Source organism: Mesoplodon mirus (genome assembly GCF_964341445.2).
Source record: "Mesoplodon mirus genome assembly, chromosome: 19".
Classification (NCBI taxonomy): domain Eukaryota; kingdom Metazoa; phylum Chordata; class Mammalia; order Artiodactyla; family Ziphiidae; genus Mesoplodon; species Mesoplodon mirus.
Genome location: NC_138995.1, coordinates 26907675 through 26924646, shown reverse-complemented (window position 1 = coordinate 26924646; position 16972 = coordinate 26907675). Strand labels below are relative to the sequence as shown.

The following is a 16972-nucleotide window of genomic DNA, read 5'->3' as shown; positions in this document are numbered from 1 at the left end:
ACAGGAGAGACTGAGCTACATAGAAAAATAGGGTGGTGGTGAAGAGGTGATGGGGGACAGGAGCAGACAAGATCCAGACTGGAAGGGAAACTTTTAGGCTGGCGTGACTACACTCAGATGTTGCCCAGTCAGTGGCCACTCAGCTGCCTTTCTTGTCTCCAGGGTACCAGGCTGGGTTGGCAGGGAAGGGGGGACGTGCAGGGCAGGGAGAAGAGAAGCAGCCATTCAAAGTGAAGATGCCTGACAGGTTCACCTTGATCCTCACCAGCCCAGCCTACATGGGAGTCCCAGCATGCTCCCTCACCCACCCTTGTGCCTCTGAAAAGAGGGACCCATCAGGGATCTGAGAGAGAAAAGCACACTCCCTGCCTTGGGGAAAGTTAAGGGAGGAGTACTCACAGCACCGTGGCACGGGACGGCCCCTGGCCCCTGGCTCAGAGCTGGGCTGGCACCGTTTGTAAACATTAGACTTGGTGATGTCTAGGGATGGAGGAGCAGAGGGATGCCTGGACCATCAGGTCTGGGTAAGAAGACAGGGTGAGGCCCCAAAAGGCTTGGGAAATGTCAACCAGCCATGGGCAAGAGGGCTCTCAGGCTCACCACAGGCCCAGGAGGCAGTGGACAAGGCATCCATCTGCCTGCCTCGGCGCACCTGCATGATTTCAGTGCTACCTTTGGAACTTGCCAGAGGAAGCCACTGCTGGCTGGGCTGCCGACAGACTGGAGCAGGCACTGAGTCCCGGGGTAATGAGCACAGCCCCTACCCAGGGCAGGCTTCTCTGTGGAGGATGGCAGCCCTTGGTCCACGCTCTTTCTCCAGAGGGAAGTCAGGCTGAGTTGTTCCTTTGGAGACCTACCGACTCTCTTCACCCATGGCTTCCATGGCTTCCAGGAGAAGTTGAGAGGTGGAAGAGGGGGGAAGGTTCTTCTGTGACACGAGACCTCCTCCTACCATCCATGGCACTGCCAGGATGCGGGGGCAGGAAGGGAGCTGGGTTTGAGCTGTCCAGGGGTGTGGGGCCTGATTTGACCCCAGAACTGTCCCTGGAAAAGGATGTCCAGATGTCATCCCACCAGTAGAGGGGAATGATGCCGGACTCAGGGTGGTCCTGAAGCTCTACGAGATGGGTTCCAGGGTCCAATGGAAAAGGCCAAGAATTCCCTGGGAGGCACTGGTTATGCCAGGAGATCCACAAAAATGGCATTGGCTGTGGTCTGGCCGAAGATGAAGGCTCCCAGGGTGACCAAGAGGACTCCGTAACTGACCATCGCCCACCAGCTGTAGAGCAGAGGGTGAGAGAGGGCCTGGTCAGTCGACCCACTTGTGACTTTGCCGACTTCCATATATATATTATATATCAGTTAATTACCCTAATTACTTATACCACTTCTCCTGTGGGTGGAGCACTTCCTACTTCTCAACGACTTTCATACAACGGTTTATGGGGCTGGGTGTATGATTGCTAGACCATGAGTAAAGAGGCCAAGACCTAATGGGATTAATTGACTGATCACAGCACACCAAGGGCAGGACCAGAATTAGAATGCATGTCTCATGGGACTTCCCTGGTGGTCCAGTGGCTAAGACTCTGAGCTCCCAATGCAGGGGGCCCAGATTCCATCCCTGATCAGGGAACTAGATCCCACATGCCACAACTAAGAGTTCGCATGCTGCAACTAAAGACCCCCGTGTGCCACAAATAAAGATCCTGCATGCCACAACTAAAAGATCCCACGTGCTGCAACTAAGACCTGGCACAGCCAAATAAATAAATAAATATTTTAAAAAAAGAATGCATATCTCCTGATGGAAAGATGGTCAGGAAAAAGCAGGTCACATGGAGTGATCCATTTTATTAAACAAATAAATAAAACAGACATCTGCAAAGGTATGTGTCAAAAATAGCTACAGGGTTATAACTGGAATTTTTTCTTTCTTTTTTTTTTTTTTTTTTTTTTTTTTTTTTTTCCTTTTTTTGCCCGCCTGGCTTGTGGGATCTTAATTCCCTGACCAGGGATTGAACCCATGCCCTCAGCAGTGAAAGCACAGAGTCCTAACCACTGGATCGCCAGGAAATTCCCTGGTTATATCTGGATATTAAAGGTGATTATTATTTTCTTAGACTTGTCTGTAGTTTTAAAGTTTTCTATAATCAATGAGTATTACTTGCACAATAATTTTTTTTAAAAGCATGCAACCTGGTCATAACTTCTCTACCATTCAGGGACATGCACATATTAAAAGAATGCAATGTTTTGCAAAATGTGGCCTATACATACAATGGAATATTATTCAGCCTTAAAAAGGCTGCTACAACATAGATGGACCTTGAGGACATTATGCTAAGTGAAAGAAGCCAGGTACAAAAAGATAAGTACTGTATAATTCCAGTTACATGAGGTACCTAGAAGAGTCAAATTCACACAGACAGAAAGTAGAATGGTGGTGGCATGGGCGAGGGGAGAGGGAATGGGGAATTACTGTTTAATGGGTACAGAATTTCAGTTTAGGATGATGAAAAAGTTCTGGAGGTAGATGGTGGGGATGGTTACACAAAAATATGAGTGAACTTAATATCACTGAACTGAACATTTTAAAATGGTAAAAATGGTTAATTTTTTAAAAATTTAGTGTTTTGTATCCATTAGACTAACAAATATTGAAAAGGCCACTATATACAGTGCTGGCAGGGGTGTGGGGAACAGGGCACTTTCATTCACTGCTTCTGGGACTCTGACTGGTATTGCCTTTTTGGAGGGTAATTTGAACCCGTGTGCCAGAGTAAAAATGAGCGTGCCTTATGATGGAGCAATTTCCTTCTAAGAATCGATGCTACTGAGATCCTCGAACAGCTGTGCCACGGTGTACATGCAGAAGTGTGTTGAAATTCAGGACACATTCAAACAGCAAAATATTCTACGGCCATGGAAAAAGGAAGCAGTAGATCTTCTTGTGTGGACATAGAATGATCTCCAAAATACATGGTTAAGTGAAAAAAGCAAGTAGCAGGGCTTCCCTGGTGGCACAGTGATTGGGAGTCCGCCTGCCGATGCAGGGGACGCAGGTTCGTGCCCCGGTCTGGGAGAATCCCACATGCCGCGGAGCACCTGGGCCCGTGAGCCATGGCCGCTGGGCCTGCGTGTCCGGAGCCTGTGCTCCGCAGCGGTGAGAGGTCCACGTACCGCAAAAAAAAAAAAAAAGCAAGTAGCAGAAAAGCGTGTCTGGCATGAAACCATTTTTGAAAAAACCTAACCAGACACAAAACCCCATGTGTTTGTGTATACGCATGCATAGCTTTGTGTACACAGACACGTGCACACACAGAAACAGTCTACAAGGGCACAGGGTGTGCTGATCTCATGGAGCTCTCTCAGAAGGGAGCGGTGGGGAGCGGGCTGTGGGGAAAGAGGGACTTGCACTTTTTTCTCTAAAATCCTCAGTAGGTGATGACTAGTAAGAACCTGCTGTATAAAAAAATAAATTAAATAAAATTCAAAAAAAAATCCTCAGTAGTATTTGAAATGTTACAACTAACATGTTACACATTTTAAAAGAAGTATTTAAAAAAGTTTTTCAAAGTACACAAGTCTCCTGACTCCTATCCATTTAAAGGCCACGCCCCATCCAGTACCTCCCTGAGAGGACCACGGGAAGGGCCCTGCTTTACCTGGCTGGCTTGACTTCCTCCATCTCAGAGAGTTTGGCTTGAATGAGGCACAGCCCTAGAAGAGAAGAGGTGGCCCTGAGAGCTTGGATGGGCACCCCCCCCACCCCCCGGCAGTCCAGCCTCCCCCTTTGCCAGCAGGCAGTGATGGTGGGTGGAGAAAGGCCTGTGTTTACTCCTCCACACATTCTGCCTCTGTCTCCCCTCTGCACCCAGCTGGAGACCTGGCATCTGGTCTCCCAGGAGGGGCCAGCACCTGCCAGGCACCCCTTGGGCTGCATGCAAGCCCCAGAGCTAAAGGGGCAGCACTGGGAGGTGACTCAGTGGTGTCTACATTGCAGGGCCCTTCCCAGTGCCCTTTTGAGCAGATGTGTCCCCCTTGTTTCAAGGGATTTCCAGGTGGCCTCCTAGAGAGAAGTAAGCTGGGTACAGGCAGAACTCATGACTGGGCAGACAGGACAGTTCCCCAGGGATCTGGTGGCAGACTGTGTCTGAAACTCAGGTCTCCCGACCCGTGTCAGGGTGCCACCACCAGACCCTAATTACCCTGTCATGGGCTGACCCAGCCAGATCCCTGACAGTCGGGGAGTAACGGGTACCTGAATGAAGAGTTAAGAGTATAGGCTGTGGGGCCTCCCTGGTGGCGCAGTGGTTGAGAGTCCGCCTGCCGATGCAGGGGACACGGGTTCGTGCCCCGGTCTGGGAGGATCCCATATGCCGCGGAGCGGCTGGGCCCGTGAGCCATGGCCGCTGGGCCTGTGCATCCGGAGCCTGTGCTCCGCAACGGGGGAGGCCACAACAGTGAGAGGCCCGCATACCGCAAAAAAAAAAAAAAAAAAAAAGAGTATAGGCTGTGGACCTAGACAGACTTGGGTTTGAGAAGGTTCTATTATTCTTTAGTTGAGTTTGTTAACCTCTAGGCAAGCTTGTGACCCTCTCTGATCCTCACACCTCCTCACCAGTAAAATGGAGATGACAACTACACCTTCTTTGCAGGAGATAACGTTTAAACATGCCAGAGCCTGAAGTGGGTGATCAATAATCGCTGGTGATAATCCTCCCCGGGAGGTGACGAGCTCAGGCCAGGAGGCCCTGGGAGAGAGTGCTGCGGGGATGCCAGGGGTCCACACCTGGGAAGACGAAGATGAAGCAGGCGGCCAGCCCTCCAATGACCGAGATGACCTTGCCGATGTCAGGGATGAAGAGCGCCAGCAGCAGGGTGAGCAGGAACCAGACCAGCGTCTGCAGTACTCGCCGCCGCCGTTCCCGCCCCACGTCCTCCTCCACCGGCATCCCCTGGTAGCGCAGCCACAGGCCTTCAACCACCGCCCTGCCCACACAGAGAGCGGCTCAGAGGCGCCCCTGCTAACAGCTCCCCACCTCCAGCCATGGAGCCAGACTCCTGACTGGGTGGATTGTAGGTAAGACTCTAACCCCTGGGCCTCAGTTTCCTCTTCTTTGAAATGGGCCTAGCAGCACTCTTCTCAGGGTTGCCGTGGGGACCGGACGGGATGGTGAATGTGAACGGCTTACTGCCTTGCCTGGCCCAGGACTAGCACAACCCATGGGAACATATACTACTAGTCTCCTGAAAAGGAAGGGTCTGGGGTACCCAGAAAGCAGGGTGTTCAGGAAAGGATCTGGACTAGAGGTTCTCAGAGGACTCACAGAATGTTCTGGTGACTCTGGGACAAAGGGGGCCCCCAAAGACCCGGCTGGGAGTACTTGCAGGGCCATGCGAGGCACTGACTCTTTCCTCTGGGCTTCCGGTTCTCCTTCTACAGAATGGATTCTACACAAGGCCCATGTTCAAAGGGCTTTCAGGGGCCCTGGTGAAAGGGAGCACCCCGGCGGTGTGGAAAGGGGACTCACCGCCCACAGAAGTGCAGGATGGGGTAGGAGGTTAGCACGCTCAGGATGATGAAGGCGCGGGCGACGGCCACAGCCATGTCCTCCGACGGGTAGGACAGGAGCACATCGGGGTCCACAGCAGCTCCAAAGGTCAGGAAGCCACAGATGCCTGAGGGCACGGACAAGAGGGCTGGGTCCAGGTGACCCTCGGAGGGTTAGGGCCATGGACCGTTCACCGCTGGGTCCAACAGCAGATGGGGAGATGACGAAGCAGCTCTGGAGGCTAAGAGTGAGGCTCAGAGGGGTGTTGAGGCTGGGATCAGAAGCCTCCCTCCCTGACTTCTCACATCTCCCACCCCCACACTGTCACCTTTCTGATCTTGAACTCACCCAGCAGTTCCTGTCTCAGAGCTTCTGCATTAACGTTCTGTCTGCCCATCTCCTCATCATTCAGGTCTCAGCTCCTCAGAGAATGCTTCCCCGCCCAGCCCATCCACAATAATCCCTGCGCCCAGGCACTCCCTCACACCACCCTGTTCTGTGTTCTTCAGAGCACTCCTCTCTCGGAACTTTTTTTTTTTTTTTACTTGTTTATTGTCTGTCTCCCTCAACCAGAACACGAGCCCCAGGAGAATGGGACTCTGCCTATTTGCCACCCTTGTTCCTGGCTGTATCTTCAGACACTAGAACAGTGCTGGTCCTGAGAACCATCTGTGGAAGGAATCACAGGGCCATTCTTTGTGGTCTCCCAGTCCCGCTCCCTCACCCAAACCATTTCCTACACAACACCCAGAGCCATGTGTCCCCGAGCCACGCCCCTGCTGAAGCGCTTCCTCTCTGCCTCCCAACAGTCCTCAAGGATCTGGCTGTGTTCCCTGTCTGGCCGTGCTGCCCGCCACCCACCCTCAAATCGCTCCACTCCAGCTATGCAGACCTTCTTCCGTCCCAGCCTCAGGGACTTGGCGTTTTCTGGTTCCTCTGTCTGGAATGCTTTTCCCCCAGCTCTTCAGATTCTAGCTCCTTCTCATGATTCGGCCTTCCCCAATTGCCACCTCCTCAGAGAGGAGCCACCTGTGACCTACCCACCAAAGCCAACCCCACTCAGTCCCACTCACAGCTTTCTGTTTCCCTGTTACCATGGCACTCACCACTGTCTGGATTTCCTTACTGATTCCTGACTTGCTCCTGTAAGACTCTCTCTCCGACTAGATTGTCAATTCCATGAGGGCAGGACCGGGTCTATCTATCTCCATGGCATCGCCCATGCTGAGAAAGTTCCTGGGACTTACCAGGCACCCACTGAGAGCTGTTGAATACATCTTTCTCATTTGGGCAGGAGGAGGCCCAAGGTGGCCCAAGTTCAAGCCAGTGCCTACAGAAGTGTTTGACGTGTTGGGAGTGCAGGGCTGTCCCCGGGAAATCCTGGGCCAGACGACTTGGGGACAAAGAGGGAAAGTGGGAGCCCTCTAAGCCCCGCCCGCGGAGGGAAGCACTCACCTGTGCCCATGTAGACAGCGAGGGCTATGACCATGGCGGCTGTCACCACCCCACCCCAGGTCTTCACCTCGGGCCGCCGCATGCTGTTGAAGACGGGTACACTGCTCACGTGGCACTGTCAGGGTGAAGGGCAGGGTCATGGTGGGCAGTGACCTCACCCCCAAGGATAAGGGGCAAGTCCTGGGGCCCCCACTCCGTCCTTCCTTCCAGGACTCCCCCATCTTGCCTGTAACGTGGATTCCATCCCAGGATGGGGAGTGAGCTAAGGGGACAAAAGGGACCTTGCAACTAGCACCTGAAATCCGAAGCAGATGGTGGGCATGGCATTGAACACGGCTATCCAGGAAGCTGGCCTGCGGACAAACACACAAGATGCTGCTGCCCGGGAACCCCTCAGAGTCATCAACCGCTGCCATGCTCTTACGCTTCATTCAGCCCCCCATGGCCTCCACCAGCCAGCATGCACACATTCAACCCACAGAAGTCTGGGGACTGGGAGAGGACACATCTCCATTTACAGGTCAGTAAACTAAGACTCTGGAAGGCCCTCCTGGGACCAAAATCCAGAATTTTTGGCTCTTGCACTTGGGCTTTTGCTTCTCTGATTTGTTCCTTTCAAGAAAAAGGAAACTTTTTTTTTTAATTAAGAAAATTGATTCATCCTCACATGGAAGATACAGATATTACAGATAAGCACATGTTGAAACAGATGTGCAGTTCCACCTTGGCGGTTTCCATAACCTGAGGCCTAGTCTCACATTGGCTCATCTGTTGGACATTAGTGGCAAAGTCCCCCTCATCTCCAGCTGTCACTCTTCTCTCCAGTAAAAAGAGATCAGGACCTCTTGCCTCCTTCCTAAAATGACCAATGAGTCAAGCCCCAGTGAGCTAATAAGCCTTGGGAAGAGCATCTGTGTGGCTTTTTGATGCCTGACCCAGCACCTCCTGGGGCCAGAGTGGCAGCTTCTACCCCATGTGTCTCCCGGGGCCCCTCACCCACCTGTTCAGGATGTCCGCTGGGGTCATCTCTTTATCAGGCCAGATGTATTTGATGATAACGATGGCAGTGACATACCAGGTGCCCACGACGCTCAGGAAGCTGCCAGGAAGGATAGATTAAGCTTCCTCCTCCCTAGCCCCAGCTGCCTTTTCTCTCATTCCATCCCCAGGGACATCCACCCTTAACTTCAGTGACCACAAGGGTCTAATGAACCAACTGGGAGACTATCCCAAACAAAGACTCAAGAAATGCATGAGAAATAAGTTTCAGAGAAACAAGCCACATTTAGGAAGCCAAGAGGGGACCAGACTGACACTTGTGGCCACTGGGAAATGAGGTGGTTCAGCTCCATGGCTCAGAGACCACAGCAGGGGGCTGGGCTTCAAAGCACATCTGCTACTTCAATCAGAGCAGCCCAGACTTGGCGAGAGGTGCAAGCAGGGCCTTTGAGAAGTAGGAGATGCGGGAGGGTTGAAGGCACAAATACTGGGAAGTCAACATTAAAGGAAACCTTGGAGACACTGAGTGTGACCCCTTCAATAAAGGATCACAGGAAATAGCTTAGAATCCCACAGCTTTTCAGACTCTGAGCCAGGAAGCTAGTCCCTTCCCTTCATACCAAGCTGCATGGAAAATGCTGCCAGGCTGACAATCCCAAATGATCAAGAATCCCATCCTCCGTGGGAAAGACAAGGCCCAGGCTAAGAGACTGTCTTCACACATGATTATCACCCATCCCTTCTTTGACAAGGACATTTGGAACTGAATCTCTCACTGACACAAAGAGCCACTGTCTCCCTTGCTGCTGACACAAAAGGAAGGTCTTATGCCAGAACCCCTGCAAGCCTGGTCTACCCTGCCTTGCCCACTCTTGCTGCCCCAGGAGATGAGGTGTCACGGAGGAGAGAGGTTCCCCTGCAGCCCTTGGGTCTCCAGCTGCCTGTGATCAGAGCTGCTGTCCAGCGCAGGCTGGGGTGGGGCCTCCGAACCTGGCATATTTCTGGAAGCCGATCTCCCTGGGGATGGAAAGGGGCAGGATGAAGAGGAAGGCAGTGAGGCTGATGGTGAACTTGCGGTCTGTGTACCAGGGGCTGCCGCCGGCCCCCTCAGGCTCCTTTGCCATCACAGCTATAACTGCACAGGGAGGAAGGAGGGAACATGATGCCAGGCTACTGCAGGGTGTGGTCCTCCACCTCTGCTGGGACCTCCATCTGTCTAATGGGCCCAGCAGCCAGGAGGGAGGACTCCCAGATGAATGCCAGGCCCAGGCCAGGCCTTGGGCAGGTGTTCCATGCTCTTTCCCACCCACCGCATGACCCGCAGGGCTGGTGGGGGGGATGAGGTAGGTACTGAGGGGGGACCTCACTCTTGTCCTGCTGGTCCCCGATGATGATGAGGAAGGCAATGCAGGTCCCGAAGGTGTAGGTGGCAATGGCCACCTCACACAGCACGCCTGTCAGCTTGCCACAGACAGCCCACACCACCTCCTGGTAGGTCCTCTCATTGCTGGCCTGGGAGCAGTAGGCCAGGATGACGAGGCCACTGATGATGAAAACCAGCATGGCCTGTGGGTAGGGGCATAACAAGAGGGTGTGGGAAAGGCCTGGCAGCAAAGAGCAGCCTGGTCTTGCTCAGCATTTACTGGCCCAGTGCCCAATGCCCATCTGGCAAATTAGCCTTATCTTGCAGGGCAATTTTAATAGATTACTGGAGTTGAGATTTTCTTTAGAAACAAAAAGTTTTGAGGAAAATTTCAAACATACACAAAAGTAGACAGAATGGTATAATGGACCCCTATGTACCCATCACTCAAATTCAAAAATCATCAATTTACAGCCAATCTTGTTGCATCTATTCCCTCTCCCACTCTGGATTATTTTGAAGAAAATATGAGCTATCATATCATTTCATCAGTAAATATTTCAGCACGGCTCTAAGGTATGGGCCTGCTTTTTAAACGTAACCATGAAATTATTAAATATGCATTCGATGTCCAAACTTCCCTGATAGCTGGGAAGGCTTTTGAAGCCTCATCTGGGCTCAAAGGAAAGAACGCTGGAATAGATTAGTAATGTCTGCCATGTGTGATGGAGGGGAGAGTGGTAGCATGTGTCTCCAACTGACCACTCCTGATCCAGAGCCTCCCTTTTGATGTGAAGAGCCCAGACCCACCACTAGAACTGCACCTTTGCCCGCCGGGCCCGCTCACTCACCATCTGCAGCGTGATGCCAGCTGCCACTCCCCCGGCAGTGCTGAAGGCTGCTGGGAAGTTGAGCAGCCCTGCGCCCAGGCAGGCATTGACAACGATGAAGATGGCTCCAAGTGTGGAAGTGGTGCCTCTGCCCAGACCCCCAGGAGGGGCCTCCCCCTCACTCTTGGGGGCTATGTCCACAGAGGGACTCTGCAGCAGACGGGCACGCTCCCCGGAGTCTGTGCTTAAGCCCCACTCACCAAGGTCACTGTTGATGCTGACCTGGGCCATGGCCCTGGGAGTCCTGTTCCTGCAGGGTCTGTGGGTTCTGTCTCACGACCACATGCCCTGGGGAGCCGAGGGAACACCTTCAGCTGGAGGGTGCCACCAGCCTGTTTGGGGCTGTTATCCTAGGAGGCCTATGGGCTCTGGCTCTCCTCAACCTAGATGGGAAAGGCAGGTACTACTGTTATCCCAAGAGACACAGAAAGGTGAAACAACTTTCCCAAGATCAGATGGCTGAGATCCAAACCCAGGTGTGCCGCTGTGCAGAACACTGCATTGGGTGCCACAGTGTGATGGCAGAGACAGAAATGTGTCAGATGTAATTCCTGCCTGCTTCAGGCCTACAGACCCATCAGGTAAATAAGACATAAACACAGAAGAGAGGGGTACTGATATGTCAGCACTAGAGGCCATGCATCAGGCAGGAGTGTCATGGACATATCTTATCCCATTCATTCCTTATGACAGTGGTCATAAGGTTCAGAGAGATCAGATCACTCATCCAGGGTCACATAGTAGCAAGTTGCAAAGCAGGATTTAGATCCAGATCTGTCTGGCTTCCTAATTTGTTTCTACACCACAGGGTCGCAAGAAAAATCCTCACCCAGAACTGTGGGTATTTCAATTACTTACAGCCCAGCATACCTCCCTCCAGAGTTTAAATTCTGTGGCGCTTTCAAAGCCCTTCAAAATTTAGGCCAATTCTTACTTTTCTCCCCACATGCCTGACCTAACCACTGCCCATCACAGGGACATCCCCTCCAATGCTCCCAGCACACTGGGGGGTTTAGAATGGCTAGCAAGGCCTCTTGGGTAGTCAGATGCTTGCCATTGCTCCTCCTGTGATGGTTGAACAAAGTTGGGAGCCTTAAACTCATTAGAGAGAAAAGGGGGAGTTTGGGTGCTCTCAGACATCTATCACCAAGCCTGCAACCAAGGGACACAGCTCCAGGGGAGATGTCTCCCTGCTGGCTCCAAGTCCAGAAAGATCAGTCAGCTTCCACAGGGCTTCCTGTTGTGCAACTTGCCACCCACCCAGCCAGCAACTCAGCAAAAAATCAAAGCAGTGAGCAGTGGAGGCAGTTTTGGTCTCCCAAGTTTCCAGCGTAGCTCCAGAGAGAGCCCTGCAAAGTTATCGCTACTTGAGCGGTGAGACCTTGTCCTCCACCCTGCTCACATCCCAGACACAGAGGTCTCTGCACTGGTCTGAAATCTCTCAGCACCCCCTCCCTTCAAACTGCTCCATGGTCCCCAGCTTACCTGCTCTTTCCACCCCTCCGGCTTTGGTGGAGGGACAGCTGCTCCTTACAGCTCCTTCTCCCCAAAGATCTGGGATCTGATTCTCCTCTCTTCCCTCTCTGCCCCCAGTTTCTTCTTTCTCAAACTCTACCTAAAATTTGTCAGCAGAGAAAGAGTCAGCTGTTTCTGTGCGGGTCAGCAGAGTGAAGGGAACTGAGGTGCTCTAACTCACGGAGTGGGGCAGCAGCTCAGTTAGGGAAACAGGCCCACGGAGGGAAAGAGGCTAGACTAATGTCACAGCGGCTCGTCGGCAGAGCCAGAACTAGAACCCTGATGCCCACACGCTCAGGCCAGAGCTGTAACCACTGCAGTAGGCCCCTCAGATCCCAACCGGAGCAGGTTCCCAGGCCAGCCTGGGGCTGGATTCCAGAAATACGAGGGGTGGGCTGCACTGGAAGGTGGGCCAGGGCGCACCCAGGCAGGGGGGTGGGGGCGATCCTCAGGCCTGAAGCGAGGAGAGTGGGCTGCTGTGGGGTAAACTGGGGAGGGGCTCCGGCGCTCGATCCGGGCCTAGGACTGATTAGGTGGAGACTAGGTGGGGACAGGCCGGGCTAAGGCGCGGCAAGGGCCGGCCGACCGAAGGCGGGTGTGGGGCGGAGGACGCCGGGCTGCAGAGCCCTGCAGGGAGTGGGCAGGGCTCTGCCGCGGTGGCGGCCCTGGGGACCCAGGGACCTAACGTTTCCACCTCCACCAACCTGTACCTCCTTTCACTTACCTGCGGTGCTTCGATCCCGGGCCGGCTGCGGAGACACGTGAGCAGCGGTCACATGACCGCCGGGGCTGGGGCTGACCGCGGGGCACACTGGGAGCTGTAGTTTTCGGCAGGCGTTAGTCTTGGACACCAGCTCTAATCCTCAACCCAACCGCATTGCCCCAAACCAGCCTCGGCTTCCAGCCCGCCCGTGTTTAACCTGTTACTTTAGTCCTGGCCTCTTGGCCAAGCTGTACCTCCTGCCTCCTAGCAAGAGCATTAGGAGGTTTGGTGTCTTTGCCAGTACGGATGCTGTGGGCCAGAGCTATTTGGCCTCATTATCCTCCTTTGTCTCCCTTCTTCGTTCGCACCCACAGCCAGTGACCCTGGACTTTTTCACTAGGGAGAGCGAGGGGTCATTTGTACTTCCTTGAGCTTTGGCTGGCCTGAGGATTGTTCATGGCTATAACCCCAGGGCCTAGATTCTACAACTGGGGATCTGAGGCATTGGTGTCACTCACATAAATAAATATTTGTTGAATGAAGGAATCGGTGTCCAGAGCCCTGGCTTCTGTTTGTGGCTGTGTGCCACTTGCAAGCTGTCACATAATCTTTGGCATTCCAATGTCTTCATCTATGTTATGTCCTCTCCATGCATCAAAGGTCCTTGCTGATGAGGTCCTGTGTACTGTTTGCCCAGTTTCCCTCAATGGTGACATTTTGCAAAACTATCGTACAATATCACAACCAGGATACTGACATTGACACAATCGACTGATCACGTTCAGATTTCCTCAGTTATATTTATAGTCATTTTTTTGTTTGTATTTAGTTCTGTACAACTTAATCATGTGTAGGGTTTACACCACATTCAAGATTCTGAACATTTCCATCACCACAAGGATCACTCCTGTTACCCTTTTATAACCACACTCACCTCCCTCCAGCAAGGGCCCCCTTCTGTAACTCCTCGCAATCGCTAATCTGTTCTCCATTTCTAAAAGTTTGTCATTTCAAAGCATGTTATATAAATGGAATCATACAGTCTGCAACTTTTTAGGAGTGGCTGTTTTTACTCAGCATAAGCATAATTGCCCAGAGACTCATGCAGCATGTATATGTTTTATTTATTACTGAGTAACAATATTCCATGGTATCTGCAGTTTGTGCAACTAATCACTTTTGAAGGACATCTGAGCTGTTGTAGGTTTTTAAAAACATAAATAACAGCTTTATTGAGACTTATGAATTTTACCAAAAAATTTATACTTTCAGTGCCCAATACAGTGGTTTTTAGTATATTCAGAGTTTTGCAATCATTGCCACTATCTAATATCAGAACATTGTTATCACTCCCCCCAAAACCCTGTAACCATTAGCAGGCACTCTCCATTCATCCCTCCCCCAGGCCCCTGGCAACCACTAATCTACTTTGTGCTCTGGATGAGCTGTTTTCAAGGTTCATCCATGTTGAAGCATAGATTAGTACTTTATTCCTTTTTATTGCTGAGTAATATTACATGTATGTATGTGTATGGCTATATCACATCTTGTTTATTCATTCATCAGTTGTTTGGACATTTGTGGTTTCCATTTTTTGGCTATTATGAATAATGCCACAGTGAATGTTGAGGTACACTTTTTTTGTGCACACGTTTTCATTTATTTTAGGTATATATGTAGAAGTAGAATTGCTGGGTCAAATGGTAACTCTATGTTTAACCCTTTGAGAAACTGCCAGACTTTTATTTTTTTAAATAAATTTACTTATTTATTTTTGGCTGCGTTGGGTCTTGTTGCTATGTGCGGGCTTTCTCTAGTTGCGGTGAACAGGGGCTACTCTTCATTGCGGTGCATGGACTTCTCATTGCGGTGGCTTCTCTTGCTGCGGAGCACAGGCTGTAGGCGCGGGCTTCAGTAGTTGTGGCTCGCGGGCTCTAGAGCACGGGCTCAGTAGTTGTGGCTCATGGGCTTAGTTCCTCCGCGGCATGTGGGATCTTCCAGGACCAGGGCTGGAACCCGTGTCTCCTGCATTGGCAGGCGGATTCTGAACCACTGCGCCACTAGGGAAGCCCTGCCAGACTGTTTTCTAAAGCAACTGCACCATTTTACGTTCTGACCAACAGTGTGTAAGGGTTCTAGTTTCCCCATATCCCTGATAACCCTTGTTATTGTCTGATTATAGCCATCCTAGTGGGTATGAAGTGATTCTCATTGTGGTTTTGAGTTGCATTTCCCTGATGACTCATGTTAGCATCTTTTCATGTGCTTATTGTCCATTAGTATGTTTTCTATGAAGAAGTGTCTATTCAGACCCCCTTTTTATTATCAAGTTGTAAGAGTTCTTTATATATTCTGGATACAAATCCCTTATCAGTTATGTGATTTGCAATACTATTCTCAACATTTTTATAAGATTGTCATTTAAAAAAAAAGAAAAAGTTGGTCTTTTAGTTATTAGATATAAATAAACCAATAATTTCTATTAAAATTTTTTTCCAATCAACTATACTCCAATAAAATTAATTTTAAAAATTTCCACAGCCTACAAGTAAGGAAAAAATTTCAAACAGAATTTTCAAGTTGGTTGAGTGAGCTGGACTTTGGCTGTTTAGATGTAAGCCTAAGGCAGTTGTTCTAATAGCACCCAATGGCTGGCCCATGCATCAGCTGTATCTGCACCACCTAGAAAGTTTTGTTTTTCTCATTTAAAAAAATAGATTTGCAAGCCTTACCTGAGACATATTGAGTCAGAGTGCCTAGAGGTAAGGCCAGGGAACTAATAATAATAAAAAAAAAAATCCAGATTTGGGAACTATCCTACCTCAAATGATGGTAAAACAAGGCATGACTACTCTTTCTGGGCAGGCAAGCTACCTCCTCCATCAAGTGGAAGAACATCTTAGACCCTAGTAGGAAATGAGGAAAGGGTTGATGGCCAACAGACTGAACTGTGAGAAAAACATTAGGTTCACACCCTACATGACTTTTCAGTGAGGAATATAGGACTTGGTCCAGGATGAGCTGGAAATACATGTGTTTAAAAATAACAAGGTCAGTCGGGTGGTCAAGTTCCTTTTCCAGCTGAGGTCTTGGCAGCCAACTTTGAATCATTTTGGCTCCAGACAGGGAGACTTAAAGCAGTTTCTTCTAAGCTAGCCAGTCATCTCCTTTACAGAGCAGCTGACTAATATGTTTACTGTTTCCCCATTTTAGATAGTTTCCCAAAGACATCCGGTGAATCAGTCCATTCAGTTGACCTTTTACCACCTTGGTGTATCCATTAGCAATAGGAACACAGAGAGCCAAGGAGCAGAAGTGAGCCCATCAGGTACTGTGTCTCTCAGAGAGCGAGGAGAAGCAAGGGGGAACGAACAAGTTGAGCCTGCTTTCCCCTCCCAACAATAATCAGAACGCTGTGGTTGGGCTCTGGGCCTGACTCCTGCTCCACTGCCTGTCTGCCCAGTAGCTGTCCTATCCTGAATGGCTCCTGGCATTAAGCAGAAGGTGACAGAATAACCTTGGGATGTCTGCTGACAGAGCATATGACTTTATAGTAGAGGCTGCACACTGGCGATCTACTGTTTGCATCTTGCTTGCAAATCATTAAAAAAAAAAAAAAAAAAAAAAAAAGAGGGCCTCCCTGGTGGCGCAGTGGTTGAGAGTCCGCCTGCCGATGCAGGGGATGCGGGTTCGTGCCCCGGTCTGGGAGGATCCCGTATGCCGCGGAGCGGCTGGGCCCGTGAGCCATGGCCGCTGGGCCTGCGCGTCCGGAGCCTGTGCTCCGCAACGGGAGAGGCCACAGCAGTGAGAGGCCCGCATACCGCAAAAAGAAAAAAAAAAAAAAAAAAAAAGAATTAGTTGCCAGCTTTTAAGCGTCAATAGACCTCCCATAAAAATCAGGATTTTGGGGCTTCCCTGGTGGCGCAGTGGTTGAGAGTCCGCCTGCCAATGCAGGGGACACGAGTTTGTGCCCCGGTCCGGGAAGATCCCACATGCCGCGGAGCGGCTGGGCCCGTGAGCCATGGCCGCAGAGCCTGCGCGTCCGGAGCCTGTGCTCCGCAACGGGAGAGGCCACAACAGTGAGAGGCCCATGTACCGCAGAAAAAAAAAAAAAAAAAAAAAATCAGGATTTCCATTTTATTTGAAAAATTTAAGACCTGCAACCCTGGGCTTTCATTTTCACAGTGCCTGTCACTTACTCCCCTACTATGCCTCATCTCTGAGGATGTGGGCTGGTCACTGACAATCATCTCACACCCAGTTCACGTCGCTTTTTTACTTTACATGCACTGTTTGTTTATATTACCTACTTGACTCCTCTCGACACCCGAAGTTGCCACCTCCCCTCCCCATCTCCTCATCACTGCCTCTATCCACAGGATCCTTTGAGGCACTCCATTTACTTGTCTACCAAGGTCCAAAGGATTGTACCAGCATTTTCAGCGTTGTTGGACTGGACATGAGGAATGACATGACAAAGATGTGACTT

General features: G+C 50.9%; 1 protein-coding gene and 1 long non-coding RNA gene across 4 annotated transcripts in view; one reads left to right on the top strand and one right to left on the bottom strand.

Moving 5' to 3' along the window:
* The window catches only part of LOC309795235, a 35046-nt gene extending 30299 nt beyond the window's left edge, over positions 1–4747 (top strand). Inside the window, exon 4 of the long non-coding RNA XR_014292228.1 lies at positions 4662–4747. This is a non-coding gene — a long non-coding RNA (uncharacterized lncRNA). The remainder of the gene's footprint in view (positions 1–4661) is intronic.
* On the bottom strand, positions 1050–12496 carry SLC38A7 (solute carrier family 38 member 7). Of its 3 annotated transcripts, none has more exons than XM_082607396.1 (11): positions 11751–12496; positions 10227–10648; positions 9380–9578; positions 9003–9147; positions 8014–8112; positions 7309–7366; positions 7014–7128; positions 5538–5685; positions 4796–4995; positions 3669–3723; positions 1050–1279 (listed from the first exon to the last, which is right to left on the bottom strand). In XM_082607396.1, exons 2-11 carry the CDS (start codon positions 10494–10496, stop codon positions 1177–1179), a joined length of 1392 nt encoding a protein of 463 aa, XP_082463522.1. In that variant the 5' UTR covers positions 10497–10648; positions 11751–12496; the 3' UTR covers positions 1050–1176. The 3 variants fall into 3 exon arrangements, with proteins under 3 accessions (XP_082463522.1, XP_082463524.1, XP_082463523.1); XM_082607397.1 differs by lacking the exon at positions 1050–1279 and adding an exon at positions 1775–3465; XM_082607398.1 differs by lacking the exons at positions 9003–9147; positions 10227–10648; positions 11751–12496 and having other exon boundaries at positions 9380–9461.
* Positions 12497–16972: the final 4476 nt, after the last annotated feature.

What these genes read in the sequence shown, in the direction of transcription:
- SLC38A7 (XM_082607396.1), bottom strand. Translation starts at nt 10,496, where the DNA reads ATGGCCCAGGTCAGCATCAACAGTGACCTTGGTGAGTGGGGCTTAAGC. An exon ending in CCATCTGCTTCGGATTTCAG is followed by an intron (nt 7,129 to 7,308) that starts GTGCTAGTTGCA and finishes TCACCCTGACAG; the next exon opens with TGCCACGTGAGCAGTGTACC. An exon ending in ATCCTGCACTTCTGTGGGCG is followed by an intron (nt 4,996 to 5,537) that starts GTGAGTCCCCTT and finishes CTGTGTGGGCAG; the next exon opens with GGCGGTGGTTGAAGGCCTGT.